Source organism: Crinia signifera, chromosome 1 (genome assembly GCF_055691185.1).
Source record: "Crinia signifera chromosome 1, ASM5569118v1, whole genome shotgun sequence".
NCBI lineage: Eukaryota > Metazoa > Chordata > Amphibia > Anura > Myobatrachidae > Crinia > Crinia signifera.
The window spans coordinates 49,951,776-49,968,987 of record NC_139217.1 but is presented as its reverse complement, the minus strand read 5'-3'; the positions used below and the strand labels follow the sequence as shown (position 1 = coordinate 49,968,987).

The window sequence follows — 17,212 nt, the reverse complement described above, 5'->3', positions numbered from 1 at the left end:
TTTTAGGCTGTTAATTTTATCTTTTGGCCATTAATTACTTTCCCCTCTTATTCTGTGAACTACAGCCTCTCTATAAATACATTGTAGAGAATGAATAAATATAGAAGTGTTATAATTCTTATAATAAAATTATCCTCATTGCATATGGCATTCGTTGTGTATGTTTATGCGCTTATGTGTACTGATATAAAATATTTTGTTTTCAGTGCTGTTTTTTACGTTACAATGATAATAATTTCTATCTTAGGTACAAAAAATAAAATCAACATTTGTTGATGGCCTTTCGTCATATATCACCAAGGTAGATGAGGATAAGTGATTGTATTGCAGTGAATTGTGGTGTATTTTGTGAATAAAATTAATTTAGGGTTGGCCTTTTGCCCTAAATAAATATAGCACTTTTATTTCTTATATTGTTCTTTTTATTTATGTTGCTAAACAATAAACAGTACAGAAAACAGTATTATTTCCATTCATAGAAACTGTGTATTATGCAGTTTAGTTTTCTAACTTCAATGGGTTTTTTGAGTATAGTTATAAATACATTTATACCCCTTTCACACCGAACTTGTTATACAGTATATTGCCATTTTTCTCACATTTCAAAACATTTAAGGCTGCAGTGGGAAAGCGCCAGAGTTGATTAAAGATAACCGGTATTTCAAAACATTTAAAAAGCAGAGTCCTATGCGTTTCAGAGCCGTTTTTTATGCCGTGAGAATGTCTCTGAAACGGTATTTAGTAAAAACAACAGATTACAGACCAGTGATAGGCTGTCCCCTGCATTCTGCCTTGAAACGTGTTCAGGGGATTAAACGGGTTAACTGATGAGAATGGTACTTAAAGGTATTTAAACCGGTAATCTACTGCAATGTGAAGGCTCAGACCTGTTTTTAAATACCGTTTAAAAATACCGTTTTTTAAAACGTTTTGGCAGTGTGAAAGCGGTATTAGACCAGTGTTGTGAAATTCATTACCCTCCAGCTGTTGTGGAGCTACACATACCAGCATGCCCTGCCACAGATTTTATATAATGGATTGCTAAAACTGTGGCAGGGCATGCTGGGATGTGTAGTTCCACAACAGCTGGAGGGCCATGAGTTTGACATCACTGATATACACAATTGCTACATCTTGTGGTTAACGTTTCAAAGATACATTATATTTTGGATACGTAAAATGCTTATTTGTACTGTAACTATATTAAATTGAAAATAAGTCCAGTTGTAATGACAATAATCACATATTCATATCTGTTAGGGATGCGTATCTCCCACCTGGAATCAGACTGGTACTGTTAGCGGCAGGCTTTCAGCAAAACATCCTGTAAGTTGATGGGGTATTTAACAAACCCTTTAATTTGGCTACTGTTGGATGGGGGTGTGAACGAGGCTGGCTGGCTGGCTGAGTGATGCATGAGTGCAAGTTTATGCTGTCTACAAGCCATTAAGTAAAAGGGTAGTGAAAAACTCTCATTATCACACACCATAGCTAATCATTTCTGCTCACTACCTGTCAGCTTGCGGCTACAAATCTTTTAACATTTTCTGATCAACAAAACCAGTTAGGATCTGGCACTATAATTTATCACTAGGATTAGCTCAGTTAACCAAGGTAACATCCTTGGAATTTCCAGCTGTGACCCTATATGGTCCATGGATAAAGCAAACATGAAGGATGTCTCAGATTGCAGAAAGGCTACAGAAAGACAGGCAGGCTGTATGAAAAGGGGTAATAGCTGGTATTATGCACTGGAGGCAATTAGTTATGTCACAGCTCTGTCAGTTCTTTAAGCACCAGCTTAAAATCATTTTTATTTACTATTATCTGTATATTTGAGGGTTGTATCCCACATTACTGCAACCTTGGACAATGATCACAGCAGAGTTTAATGTTTAATATACAGTAGATAACAGCCCTACACCTCATTTTATAAGTATTCTGAAATGATTACAAATGGCACAATGCTTTTAGAAACGATCACTAACCAGTTTAAATGTGATTAATAAATTTTCTGTTTTAGAATATCCAGGGTGTTTCCAAGATTTCCATTCAGTTAGAAAAGAAGCGATCTGTACAAGGTGACATTACACGGTTTAAGTAAAAGTTATTGCTGAATAGTGGAAAAATAGAATTTGAACTTACAACATACTGTAGTACTTATTGGGGCAAATGTATTAAGCCTGGTGAAGTCAGGGCCGGCGCCACCAATAGGCAGCTTTAGGCATTTGCCTGGGGGCACCGGCCACTGGAGGGTGGCACTCAGGAGCAGGTCCCCCCCTCCCTTTTAGCCAGGTGAGTGGCGGCCACATAACCTGAGCGGTGTGTCTAGTCTGAAATCCCCCCACACTCCTGTAGAGGGACTCGGCGGCCACAACTCTCCCCCCTGTGGAGCGGCAGTGGACGCATCCCCCCCCCCGAACTCGCCGGCAGCTGCATTAATCCCCCCAACCCCCCCTGCTGAGTGAGCAGCTGCATATCACACAGCCCACCCCCTGGCCGGAAACTGCATGGGAGAATATTACACTGTCAAAACACAGAGTACAGGCAGTATAAACTTGGTCAATGGGTAACTGCCTCTGATTAAAAACCCTCCCATGACTAGGCTGCTGCTCTCCTCCATAGGCCTGAGGAGCAAGCAATGAGCTCCACCAATCAGAGCTCAGCACAAACCTCTCTGCTTCTGCCCTCTTGTGCAAAGTGTCATGGGACTTAGTCAACTCCCAGTAATGCACTGCACACTTGTGCAGTCAGATGTATATCCCCATTATGTTAAGTTAACTCACAAAATTATTTTTTGATAAAGTGAAGCTTTTGTCTTTGCCTCGCATGTAAAAATAAGCTTTTATTACAGCCTACAGATATATGTTAAACCACCGATGCAGCAACCTCAGTGGACTTCTTACATATTGTTTTGTAGCATTACATTATGAATGACGAATTAATGATCTGCATATTGGTAAATAGGTTTAAATAACAAAGTAAAAAAGTTGTTTCAAGTGGACTGTAATCAGTCTGGAAACTGCCTAGCAATGGAAAAAGTCCAGAATCTATATAAGAAAGAAAATACTAAAACAATAAATCATCATTATTATTTATAAAACACGCCCATCTTCCACTACTCTATACCATGCAGATGCAATAATACATACAGGGCTCTTCTACCAATCCACAAAACATGTGAGGAATGAGAACTCATCTCAAAGAGCTAATGGTAAAACGTATGAATAAAAACAAGACGCTTCTCACAAAATCCAATACCTTGCTTACAGATTTTGATCACATATCAGCATTTTTGCAACAATGTCCTACTACTGGGTGGAAGCTGAAGAATATTTGATAATGGGCAACCATCTTTTTTTTTTTCATTCTTTTTATTTGAGAAATATATCAAAGTAGTCTATTTTAAAGCTATAATCATTGCCAAGGCAAATACCGACCTGGTTTTGCCTTGACAATGATTGTTGCTTTAAAAACGATGGGCAGACTCGCACAAAGGACCTTATTCAGCTCCATTCGAAGCTGCCATTCGTTTGCACGTGAACCGATGTTGTGTTATTGTGAATGTGCATACGCAGGGTGCAAATAGTTGGATCGCTAAGTGCATTCACCCAGGACAGTGTGCGAGGGGCGTGGAGGTGCGACGGGCGGCCCCATTATCATATGGGGATGTCCAGCATTTTATGGGCGTTCACATGAGAATGCTGGGTGTTCTCATGCTAATGAGGCTATGTTGAGGGTGCAGGGAGCGGGCAGCTGACATTGCCGGATTTCAGCTGCCCGCCCACTTCCTTCAGAACGTGCACGCATATGTAAGGTTGCTCAGAGCAACCTTACATATGCGTGCATGTTCCACATCATTCGATGGTCGCGACCATCAAAAGATATGGGCGTTCCCCCCCCCCCCCCCCCCCCCCGACCTGCGAATGGATGTTACTGTGTAATATCCATTCACATGCCCTGCCAGCAAGTCGTGCTTGCGAATGGTATCTTAAATCCTTTGCTAATCAATGATCAAATCCCTAAAAGATTATATACAACCCCACAGAAAAGAGAGCTTACACTCTCACAAAATACAATGAGATATTACTAGCTGAGCGAGAAATGGTCACTAGGCCGACCCTATGTAGGTCAAAATGCATTGGGTCCACCACTGACGGTCAACAGGGCTTAGGGAACAACTGAAATAGGTTGACATGGCTATGGTCGACAGGGTTGGAAGGTTGACACAAGCATTACGTCGACAATGGCAATGCCGACAGTCAAAAGGTCGACATCAGTTTTTCACTTTTTTTTTGTTTGAGGCAACAGGCCTACCATCCACTACGGCTGGGTGGTAGAATAAAATAGTGTGGCTGGATTTTGCAATTAATGACCAATGGCCATTTTTGCGGTATCCAATTAGCGGCCATTTTTATCAGCGAAAACATATTTGATTGTGGATAATTTCCTGATCACATGTATTATTGTGGGCCATGGTTGCGGTTTATTGGGGATAATAGGCTTCAGAGCATAATCCCTGGAGGTACGCAAAGCAAATAAACAATAAAACGGTTATTGGGAAAAAGGATGCCGGTATAGGGGCTAACAGGATAGCCCTGACCGAACATTTTAGCACCGGTGAATCACTGCTGCTAATAGGATACCCCCCAAAAGTTTTATAATATTTGGATATTCATCATCAGCCCATTGTTGTGTGGGTCATTTATGGAAGTCTGCTGAATAGCTCTGGTGAGAATGCTAATATGTAATCACAACGAGGAAACTCTTTTACTACTACATATGTATTTCTATACATTCTGTATAACAGGTCAAGCCAAAGAAATTGTGACAATTAATCCAAGATCCATGTTTATATCTGCTAAAGGTCACACGTTCCTTGCAGCAGGTAAGTCACCGTTTGTATCATTTTACCACAATTGTTCTGTCTCTTAATTGTCAAATGTACCAGATCCTTCAGACGACTTTTGCCATTATAGCCTATGAGCCTATGCACCACAGAGTTTTAAGACCCTTATCTGGAACTTTCAGCTGTTTATATATAGAGTGTGCACCCTATATCTTTATCCATAAGCTTTGGAGAAAATACATATTTGACTAAACACACATTTTGACACCCGCTACCCAGAGGTGCACCACTCTCATATAGAAATGCAGAGCATTACGTTTAGCAAATTTGAATTTGCTCAAGAGATAACAGCGAGTAAGAACATCCAGTTCCATGGTAAACCATAGTTGCCTACCCTCCTCCAAGAGACTCCCTGAAATAGCAGCAATCTCCCTCTCTCCCTCATTAGTCTAGCAATCTCCCTCATGTCACCTAGCCCACATTACACTGGTACATCATAGTTACCTCCCCTCCTGCATTCTGCAGAGCATTACGTTTAGCAAAGTTGAATTTCCTCAGGAGATAACAGCGAGTAAGAACATCCAGTTCCATGGTAAACCATAGTTGCCTACCCTCCTCCAAGAGACTCCCTGAAATAGCAGCAATCTCCCTCTCTCCCTCATTAGTCTAGCAATCTCCCTCATTACACCTAGCCCACATTACACTGTTACATATTTGGGGAAAAAGGAATGAGAGATAGATACAGTTACATTGAATCATCAGCACCATTTCCCAGCACTTTACCAAGTATAGTATCTCTTACTAACTACTTTGGGGCTCATCTACATTTGGATATAAGTCATTATAAAAGATTCCTCTCAGATGTAGCAGTACACACCCACGCTTCTAGGTGCCACGTTCACAATCTTTTTTCACAATCTCTCCATATATGGAACTAGACACACCCTTTGGTTGGCACATGACACGCACCCTTCAATGGGGCACTTTGCAAAATTATACTACCAACTATAATCTACCTTAAACTAGTTTTCAAAAGTAGGCAATTATGTGGTAAACAGTTTGACCACTTCACAATACCCTCTACCCACTAAAAACAAGCAGATTTGTATATAACAAGGCTGTGGGCGATCACTACATCTTGCAGGAAGTTAAAACAACAGCTTGCCATGTCTTTAATGCTTACAGGAGCGGTGCAGTAATAAGAACACAGAGTTCTAGTTGATAAAATATGTGTTTCTACCAAAATGTGTACCTTTTAATCAGCACCCTTGACAATCCCTTGACATAGCTGATAATAAATAAGCAGGATTCTGCTTTGCATCTGAATTTTAACATTTTCAATAATTGTATAATTAATGATGACTCACATTCAGGTTTAGGTGGTAATGTCACCTCCTGGGGACCAGAGGTGTCACTTGCATTTGTTCACAAAACCGGCAGCGGAAGTGACAAACCGGCTGGTGGAACGCAACCGGAAGTGCCGTGTGGAACGCATGTCACTTCCGGCCCGCGAAAATCATGGAGGTCTCACTGGCTGATAGGAATTTTTGGACCCAGGAAGTGGGTTTAAAAGGAGATTCCGCTGCATATGTGTCCACACTCAGCTTGAAAAAGGAGACTTTGGTATCTCCGAAACGCGTTGCAGCTACTTTTTGGACACATATTCCTTTTTGCCTGTGCATTTTACACTTTGCACTTTGGAAAGGCCACTGGGCACTTTATGGACGCACCAGCACTTTATACCTGAGGTCTCATACCTTATCAAGCCATCTGCGGTGGTGCTGCAGATCTTCATTTGACGTTTAGCCCACCACAATCCAAACACATGGTGAGATAAAGTCTTATTTATTTATTTATTTATTTGCAGTTTCTTATATAGCGCAACAGATTCCGTTGCGCTTTACAATAGTAAACAGTGATAAAACAAACTGGGTAACAACAGACAGACATGGAGGTAGGAGGGCCCTGCTGCAAGCTTACAATCTATAGGGATATAGGAGGGAAACACAAGGACAGGCACCAGTAATAGCATAGCAGTCCCAACAAGTTACAAGTCCAGAAGGGAAGCTATATAATACATAAGTGCCTCGGAGGGTTATGCATGTAGAACTTAAATATGATAGGCTTGCCTGAAGAGGTGAGTTTTCAGGGAACGCTTGAAAGTTTGGAGGCTAGCGGAGAGTCTATTCTGTGAACAACCTATGGAAAATTAAGCAGTCCTTCCATTATTTTGTTGGAAGTATCTTTATCATCTTTATTTTTTGTCTTTTGTTTATTTGCCTGTCACAATAAATCAATTTTCATTATATTGATTGTTTATTGAACATCTATTTAAGAGGGTTGCGCTCAACTTAAACATTATTTGTTTGCACTATTTGTTCACAACGCCAAGGGGGCGGCATTGTCATACTTGCCTGCAAAGGAGCCTGACACATCCAAGAATGTTCCAAGTGCTCCATTTTCTGGTCCCAATCCCCTCTTCAATATGTCATGGCATCACATGTGCAGGTATTGGCGAGGCAGGGCCATGGAGCATTAGTGTCCTTCTATGGCACTGCCGAACAGCTTATTATATACTGACATTTAGACATTACCCCAATAGAACAGTGTTCTTCAAGAATTCACCTGCAGCCAAAGCTATAATTCTGCATAAATCCCAAAATGTGTTCTCACTATTTTGTGGTAGTTCCAACTATGAAAAGCTTCCTTGGTGGTGTACTTAGCGCAATTACAGTGCTAGTCCTCAATCCATCTTCCCTGCTCTCCACTAAGTCGACATAATGGTAACATTACTGCCCTGGTGCACACTCCTGCTCACATGTAGGTGTCTAGATTGAGTTTATAGTGCAGCTCACACACTGACATAAATTTGGCAACAATATTGCCAACCAGAGAATCCAACTGGCTGCTACCTGCACATTCGCACCTAGGGGGTTATTCTACTTGGTTCGGTCCCCCACGCCTTCGCACAAGGGACCGATGCTTTGCGTCTGCGCATGTGCAGATGCATTTCTGCGCATGTGCAGAAGCAGGGTGCGAGCAGGCACGGCAAACTACATGTTCGCCGCACCGCCCGCACCTAGCACTGCGGGAGGGGGACGGCTGGGCGTTCCCATGGTAAAGGGCCGGTGGTGCGGGGGTGGGCAGCTGACGTAAGCGGATGTCAGCTGCTGCCTTCTTTCCGCACAGGGCACTCGCAGGTCGGAGACACCGTCACACTGGAGAAATTACTTGATGTCTCTAACTGAATGATTTCACCCCCACACCCAAGGCTGTTACTGGATGATTATGTAGATCATCCATTCGCAGCCATGGGGGGGGGGGGGGGGGGGGGGGGGGGGGGGCGTTTAGTCCATACGCAACGCTGCAAAATTTGCAGCATTGCGTGTGGACCAGAATAAGGTCCCTAATGAGAATCAAACATTGTGTTAAACTAATATATAAGCCTGAAATACTTAAAAAAAAAAATAGTATTGTATGAGATTCTGTAACCTTTCTGGTTTTTTATTGATCCATCTAACATATTAATTCCTTATATTACATTAGACCAGTGGTTCCCAAACTTTTTTGAATCACGGCACCCTAGAACATCAAAGTATTTTCAAGGCACCCCTAGGCCAAATGCTTCTTATCGAGAAATTCAGAAAAAATATATTAAATAAGTGCATTGTGTTTATATGTCACAGTTATCTGGTGAGGGACAGAATTTGCTTCTGTTTGTCCACATATATTATGATTGGCAGCCACAAGCACTGGTTTTGCCTGTTACATTGACCATAAATAATATGAATTGATCCGGGTCCACCAACCCAAGGCACCCCTGCAAGTGTCCTGAGGCACCCCAGGGTGCCTAGGCACACAGTTTGGGAACCACTGCATTAGAGCATTGTACCTTATACACATTGGCTCTGTTAATCGGTGTAATATATATCTGCCCACAAGAGAGAGACTTTTGCCTGTGCATTCTAATTCACTGCATTCTTCTCATTGTGAGTACACCATGCTGAGCTATTTAAAAATGCCATTATTTATACTTTTGAATACCTTACATGCACTTATTTTTGTTGGGAGATTTTGGTCTACATATCTATTAGAACATTCATGCTATACAAAGTTGTTTTTCTTTTAGATTTCTCTCAAATAGAGCTTCGTTAATTTGCTCACTTTTCCTCTGATCCTGAACTTTTACAACTATTTAATGAAATGGAAACAATTGATATATTTACAAGCCTGGCTTCTCAGTGGTGAGTAAAACATTTTAATAGCGTTTTTGAAAAGTTGATAATTGAGAAAGTAGAAAAGCTTCTCAAACTCGCATAGTTGCCACCTCTTCCAGAATGGTCAATAGACTTCCACACTAGGCTGTGACCTTTATATAGAGCACGCAATTCTCCTAAAAAGGGATGTTTGTTCCTGCCTCAGGGATGCGATAATGCCATTTAGCATCAACATACCAACACTTTATGATGCCAATGGTGTCATCAGTCTGTACCCAACGCTTCTTTCCATGGATTCCCTCCACGTTCAGGAGGGGAGGTATGAAAAGTAGCCACGAGCATGCTTAATGTATCTGCCATAAATTAATAAAACATTTTTAAAATTAATTCTATGTTGCCCTAGCATGGGAATGCAGTGGGGAATTTCCCATTATACACATGAGGCACTTGCCTAGTGATGACACTTGTTGGGGGAACACCTGCTTGTTTTAGTGCTGTCAGTCTGAACTTTACCAGTAACGACCGATTATCTCCACTTTACTGTGCCATTTTAAAGTTATAATCTGGGGGAGAGGTCCGTGTCTATATTGTCACGCCTTGCAACAAATCATGTCAACAGCCTATAAAAAGTGGGTACTCTTTACCTAGCACGGCGCCCGCGATTACAATCGCGGGCGTCGGGGGTAAAAAATCGCGGGCATCGCGGGCATCGCGGGTAAATCAAAAACGGGTGCGACGCGATGCCCGTGATGCCCGCGATTTTCCCATAGGGATCAATGTTAAAAGTCAGATTGGTCGCGATTTTAGCGTTAATTGGCTCAATGCCCGCGATTTTTACATAGGAATCAATGTTAAATGGGCCACAGAGCCCTAATAGTCCCCCTGAAGTGTGAAATGGCCCCCACAATTTTTAACGCCACCCCACGATCAACGTGAACCCGAATCGTGGCGAGCGCAGCGAGCCCGCGAGGGGCGGCGGTACGCGTCCTCCGACCTTTTCATACCCCCACTATCCACGTCGGCGTGGAGTTGAGAATAGAATAGTGTGGCGAGCGCAGCGAGCCCCGCGAGGGGACGCGGATACCTTCACAGTTATACGCGTCCCCTCACGGGCTTCACAGGTGTCCGTGGCGACGCGGACACCTGTGAAGCCCGCGAGGGGACGCGTTTACCTGTGAAGGTATCCGCGTCCCCTCGCGGGGCTCGCTGCGCTCGCCACGCTTCGGGCTCGGTGGCTCGCTGCGCTCGCCACACTATTCTATTCTCAACTCCACGCCGACGTGGATAGTGGGGGTATGAAAAGGTCGGAGGACGCGTACCGCCGCCCCTCGCGGGCTCGCTGCGCTCGCCACGCTTCGGGTTCACGTTGATCGTGGGGTGGCGTTAAAAATTGTGGGGGCCATTTCACACTTCAGGGGGACTATTAGGGCTCTGTGGCCCATTTAACATTGATTCCTATGTAAAAATCGCGGGCATTGAGCCAATTAACGCTAAAATCGCGACCAATCTGATTTTTAACATTGGTCCCTATGGGAAATCGCGGCCATCGCGGGCATCGCATCGCACCCGTTTTTTAGTGCATGCGATGGTCGCGATGGTCGCGATGGGCGCCGTGCTAGGTAAAGAGTACCAAAAAGTGTTTAGAAATAAATCGAAAAAGCTACAAATTTGTGGAGTGATAGTGGGAGCCCAAGCAGAAGTTGCAATCTCAACCGTTGTGACTTCTATCTGGTGTTTAACAAAAACTTTAGACAGGCAGCATGGACGGTGTAATGGTTAGAACATACGGATTCAGTATGAAATCCCGACTGCCGAAATCCCAACAAGGGGGGGACGTGGATTGCTCCCTCTTGCGGGTTTGCTGCGCTCGCCACAAAGCGGGCCCGGAGCCTCGCTACGCTTGGCACGCTAATTTATTCTCCCTCCAGGGGTGTCGTGGACACCCACGGAGGGAGAAGCTGTCGGGATTTCGGCGGTCAGGATTCCGGCGTCGGGATTCTGAACGCCGGGATCCCGACCGCCAGGATTTAAACTGCATCCCGAACATACTTGAAAACTATTTTCATTGAGATTATAGTTGGTAATAGAATTTTGCACAGCGCCCCATTGAGGGGACATGCTCCACTTAAAGGGCGTGTCTAGTTCCATATATGGAGAGATTGTGAAAAGAGATTGTGAACGTGGCACCTAGAAGCGTGGGTTTGTACTGCTACATCTGAGAGGAATCTTTTAAAATGACTTATATCCAAATGTAGATGAGCCCCAAAGCAGTTAGTAAGAGCTACTGTACTTGGTAAAGTGCTGGGAGATGGTGCTGATGATTCAATGTAAATGTATCTGTCTCTCATTTATTTCCCCCAAAAAATGTAACACTGTAATGTGTACTAGGTGAAATGAGGGAGATTGCTAGACTAATGAGGGAGAGAGGGAGATTGCTGTTATTTCAGGGAGTCTCCTGCAGAATGCAGGAGGGGAGGTAACTAGGAAATAACAGTGTAATGTGCGCTAGGAGACATGAGGGAGATTGCTAGACTAATGAGGGAGAGAGGGAGATTGCTGTTATTTCAGGGAGTCTCCTGCAGAATGCAGGAGGGTAGGCAACTATTACCCCTTTCACATTACAGCTAAAACACGGTATATTGCCGATTTTAAATGGCTTTAAAACATTTCTAGCTGTAATGTGAAAGGTCCAGAGAGAATTTACCGTTTTTAAAATACCTGTAATTCAAAACGGGTTAAAAGCAGTGTCCTACCCGTTTCAGAGCCAATCAATTTGTAGTGTGAATGGCTCTGAAACGGTATTTACAAGTCATGAGCAGGTCACAGAGGGTGATAGGCTATCTCCCTTGTGATCTCACCAGGCACAGGCAGGAAGTAAAGAGCAGAGAGGAGACTTTTTAACCCAATGCATACTGTGCAGGTGTTGGGATCATTTGGTCAACAGTCCTGTTGGGTCGACATGCTGGAAGGTCAACAGGTGTGTAGGTCAACACGGCAGAAGGTCGACATGAGTCTAGGTCGACAGGGGACAAGGTCGACAGGTGTCTAGGTTGACGTGGGTAAGGTCGACATGGGGTCTTTCACTGGTTTTTTATACCCGAATGTCGACACAGTCGACATGAAGACTGTTTTAAGTGCACCGCGTCCCCTCAAATGGCTCGCTGCGCTCGCCATGCTTTGAGCACAGTGTTTTTTATTCTCCCACCATGCCCTGGTGGATGGTAGCGCATGAAATACCGCTTTTTGGCACATAGCTCAAAAAACAGTGAAAAACCCCATGTAGACCTAACCCATGTCAACCTAGCGCATGTGTCAACCTAGACAGCTGTCAACCTTGTCCCCTGTCGACCTAGACTCATGACGACCTTCTGCCATGTTGATCTAGACACCTGTCGACCTTCTAGCATGTCGACCCAATAGTGCCGACCTAATGACTGTTGACCACCTTCTGTGCAGAGAGGAGACTTGATTTTTACCCACCCTCTTCTTTTTATGCTGTAAAAACCTCATACAGGTATGTGAGCCTGTGTCCCAGAAATGTCCATTTAAAATGACATCCACTGTTTTCTATGGGTGAAATGGGTTGAATGTGAATGGTACAAAAATGGTATTGAAATGGTAAAATACCACTTACAACATGCAATGTGAAAGGGGTTTAACTGGCTTTAGACCCGTTTTACGAAACGTTTACAAAAACAGGTTGATAGGTTTGTAATGTGAAAGCAGCATATGGGTTAGAATTACCATCTCACAGCGCTGATGTTATGGGTTTGATTACCCACCATGGCCCTAACTGTACAGAGTTTGTATATTCTCCCCGTGTTTGCGTGGGTGTACTCCGGTTTCGTCCCACAATCCAAAATTATACTGGTAGGTTAATTGGCTCCCAACAAAATTAACCCTAGTATGTCTGTGTGCATGTACATGTGGAAGGGAATATAGATTGTAAGCTCTGGAGGCAGGGACTGATGTGAATGTGTAACATACTCTGTGTGCGCTATATAAATAATTGATAATAAATAAATATTGCATATGGAATACCTCTCATTGTTTTTGTTGTACCTGGCACTGTTTATTCCTCGTGTACTTCTTCCTTATTATATCCCAACCACAGCACAGCGCAAAATAGGATCGTCTTCCCAGTTTTATATTTAATAGACTATGAATTCTGGAGGGGTAAAAGTGGCACTTGAAGATTATAGGGCTGTTTTGCAGAAGTGCATGCAGTAGTATTTATTGGCGGTTGACCAGCTGTGAGTTTATAAAAATGCCACTACAGACTTCCGGTGGGCGGAGCATCTGGAATGGCCGCTTTTTACCAGCTCTCCTGACTGAAAGATATCTAATCCATATACATCTACCTGATCAACTAAATACCCGAAAATATTATCCGCTTCATCTGACAGCTCAAACAACAAGGAATCGGTGGATACCTCTCTCGGTCTTGGAGAAATAGATTTTCACCGGAGTCAATCCACAACAAGTGGAACCTGGCCTACACGCCACACTGTGGGCGCGAAACCTAGCGTGGCGTTCCTACTACCAGCCGCTGCTGGGGACAACATAAAACCTTCAACCCCACAAACATCCAGGGGACTCGTATACCTGCCGGGGCTGTCCCCCAGCCGGGCGCTAACACCCGCTAATTGAACGGAGGCGAAGGGGTGGGCTAGTCTGCCTTGCCTTGCTGCCCGCCCGCTTTCCTTCCTCACCTGCTGTCCAGGAGATCGACGGAGACTTCCAGCAAGATCCATCTGACACTCAGCGCCCTCTCATCCACTGACTGCGGAGCCGCCGACCCGGCCGAAGAAGCCAGTGGCACGGCGCGATCAGACGGCGGCTGGGAGAGCCCGCCCGCTTGAGCCTGCGCGTCCGCTTACCTCAGCATAGAGGCGCGGGCGGCTGTGAGAGACCCCCTGCCTGCTCGCCGGAACTCGGGACAGGCTGTTGCGCGGACCGCTCCCACAGCGTGTCTGCGGTGGGAAATTGCATCCCTGCGAGGCGCCGGACACTGGCCGACTCCCGGTGTGGTTCCCCTTCACAGAGCACCGGTGACAAAACGGTGGGACCCGTGGTGGGAGGACAAAGAAGAGCCTGGACGCGGGGAGAGAAAGGAGGGCTAGCCTGAAGTGGTGGGGAAGAAGCGACGAAACGCCTTGGTATCTCTGGCCTGCAGTCCTGAGGACATAAAAACCTAGTGCAGTGGTGAGGCCAAGCCAATCGGACCCCCTTATCCTGAGGCAAGACAATTGGTGACAGCTGAGAGACCAAGACAACCGGACACTACTGCTCCCAGCATCAACTCCCGGTACTAACTTTGTTTGTAATACTGTCCCCCCTTACTAACAACTACTTATTCTCCACACACCTTTCTCCCCTTACTTCTTCCCTACCTCCCTGCTGTGTCACCCTCCCCCCTTCTTTTTTGCCATACCCTCCTGCCCACACTACTTTACCTGCTGCATCTCCTTCAAACCTACTCACCTAACTACACCTCTCTACTTTAACTATTATCAAACTACCTACATAATAACTGCAGTATATTGTGTTCCACCTAATGGTGGTATCCTAAGCCGAATCACAGACATTTCTTGTACAGCAGGATCTCGTTTAGATTCTCTAAAAGCACATCTGCCTCGCAGATTACCTATCAAGGACTCTAAGGTTATTGCGATAAAGCTGTACACAAGCGCCCCCTGGTGACCATCCTTAATATTTCAACCTGTATTTAGATTATCCCTGTACATATTCTGTTAGGATTTAACTACACAGACTGTTCTGCTGCATTGAGACCATTCAACGCCCTACATTGCAGAAGAAGAAGAGGGAAACAGTTCACAGCCCTTCATTTATTCTGCTATAATAGCTTCCGATCTGTGTTGCTGCTACAGCATTGTCTAATATCACCACATAGTGGTGGTTTTTCAACACTGGACATTACAAATGTAAGGTTTTAGAATATATGTGAGCGCTGCTCCTACATTGTTACCTCATCAATACCCATTACTCTCCTTACGTGTTGGTGAATCTGTAAAAATATTCTGTTAGTATACTATCTGGTGTACACATCACATTGAGTTCACACTTGGGTATGGACAAATACCTCCGTAGTTCTACCCCTGTTAAGTCAACACAAAACTCAAGAGTTAACAATATGGGGAAAAACAAGCCTGCCCAAGGGAAACCATCTCCCCCCTCCCCTACGTCTGTAGATTCAGAGCACATCAGCCCCGAAGGCCCATCATCCTCTGATCACCTCCTACCCGGTCCTTCAACCATCTCAGAAATGGCACAAGAACTCTCAAAAATTCTGATGCCTCAGCTTGACAAAAAACTCGACTCTCTTCAGTCATCCTTTGATGCGGCCCTTGCAAAGATTGATTCTAATTCGACAAGAATAAATCATGTTGAACAAAGAGTCAGCGATGTAGAGGACCAGGTTCAGGGCATACAACAAAATGTGAGGTCACACACAGACACTACCCAAGCTCTATTAGCAAAAATAGATGATTTAGAAAATCGCACCAGAAGATGTAATCTTAGATTCATAGGAATTCCGGAACAAGTGTCCGGTCAATCCCTAACAGATCTTATCACCCATACCATCCCTAGAGCACTACACATTCAAACAGATACAATATTACCCCATATAGAGAGAGTTCATCGGATAGGACCAGAAAGGGCAATGGCAAACGCCAGATCTAGGCCAGTGATTGCAAAATACTTAGACTTCCGCATGAAGGAAAAAGTCCTCTCGGCATTTAGAAAAACACCTTCATTGGAGGTAGATGGTTACAAGGTCTTGATATTTCAGGACTTTTCAGCCGCAGTTTCCCAAAAAAGAAAAGATTTCTCGGAGGTTTGTAAATGGCTACATGATCACAGTGTAAAATTTGCACTATTATACCCAGCTAAGCTCAGAGCTGAGGATGGTGGCCATACCCTATTTTTTACAGATCCCAAAGCAGCAAAAACTCACTTTGGTGTTGACGCAAATCGTGATAGATCCCCCAATAGATAAATGGTAACCCAAAGCAAATAATTGGATCTCATGTATTTCAATATTCACATTTAAGGAAAACATGTCTATCTCAGGAGTAGCGCTCCCTCCAATAAGCTTTTGAAATAATACTAAACTGTTGGTACTTGTTTATGTTCGTTATTGTTTCAGACATGCATCGCAATGTTCTTGTGATGCCTGTCTCAAAATGTTTGTCAGGAGGAAAATGTAGAAATAGGTGGTTAAGGTACTGTGTGACTCTCTATCTGTTATATGTGTTGGATCTCTCTCTCCCCCCCCCCTTCTCCCCCCGCGGTCAGAAAACCCATAGAAAATTGGATGCATGCTCCCCGCTAGCTGGGACGGGGCCTGGCGTGCTTCATTCCCATTCAATTGTGAAAAAAGCCGCTGACAGAGCTGGAATCGGATAAGTATGGCAACATTAGATATTAATTCTAGTACTCTGTTAAATAACAAACTAAAATTTGTGTCATGGAATGTTGGAGGTCTGAACTCACCTGTTAAAAGAAAAAGGGTAGTTACCCATCTCAAACGGTTCCGCCCAGATGTTATTTTCCTGCAGGAGACGCACTGGACCAACGATGCCATTGCTACACTTAGAGCACCTTGGCTAAGTGACTGTGTAACAGCCAACTATTGTAGAAAGATTAGAGGTGTAGCCATTCTTTTCAACAAAAATCTTAACTATACGATATTGCACACAATAGCAGACCCAAACGGTCGGTATTTGATTTTAGATATAGAGATATGGGGAACCAAATATACCTTGGTAAACATATATGCCCCAAACATTTTGCCCCAAGAATTTTTAGGACAGATAATAGGGATTCTGGCACAACGGACAAATTTCTCGCTGATAATAACAGGCGATTTCAATGCAGTAGAAACTCCATCTGTAGACAGACAGCCCACGCCTCTCTCTTCCTCTCCACAGATCTGGAGACAATTTCAAAACCTCACGACCACTCTTCAGGTGGTAGATATTTGGCGACTCCTTAATGCAACAGACAAAACCTTCACCTTCTATTCAGCAGTGCATCAGTCTTGGTCCCGTATAGACGCCTTCTATATAGGAAATCAGTTAATAACCCAAGTACAAAATACTGACATCCACCCTATATTAAT

The 17,212-nt window shown here is 44.0% G+C and overlaps 1 protein-coding gene across 1 annotated transcript in view; it reads left to right on the top strand.

Annotated features, from left to right (window-relative positions):
- The window catches only part of POLN (DNA polymerase nu), a 129,145-nt gene that overhangs the window by 79,324 nt on the left and 32,609 nt on the right, over positions 1-17,212 (top strand). The window contains 5 exon segments of the mRNA XM_083151402.1: positions 248-301; positions 1,261-1,326; positions 2,024-2,081; positions 4,811-4,888; positions 8,979-9,093. Of these exon segments, the coding sequence (XP_083007528.1) occupies positions 248-301; positions 1,261-1,326; positions 2,024-2,081; positions 4,811-4,888; positions 8,979-9,093 (371 nt within the window).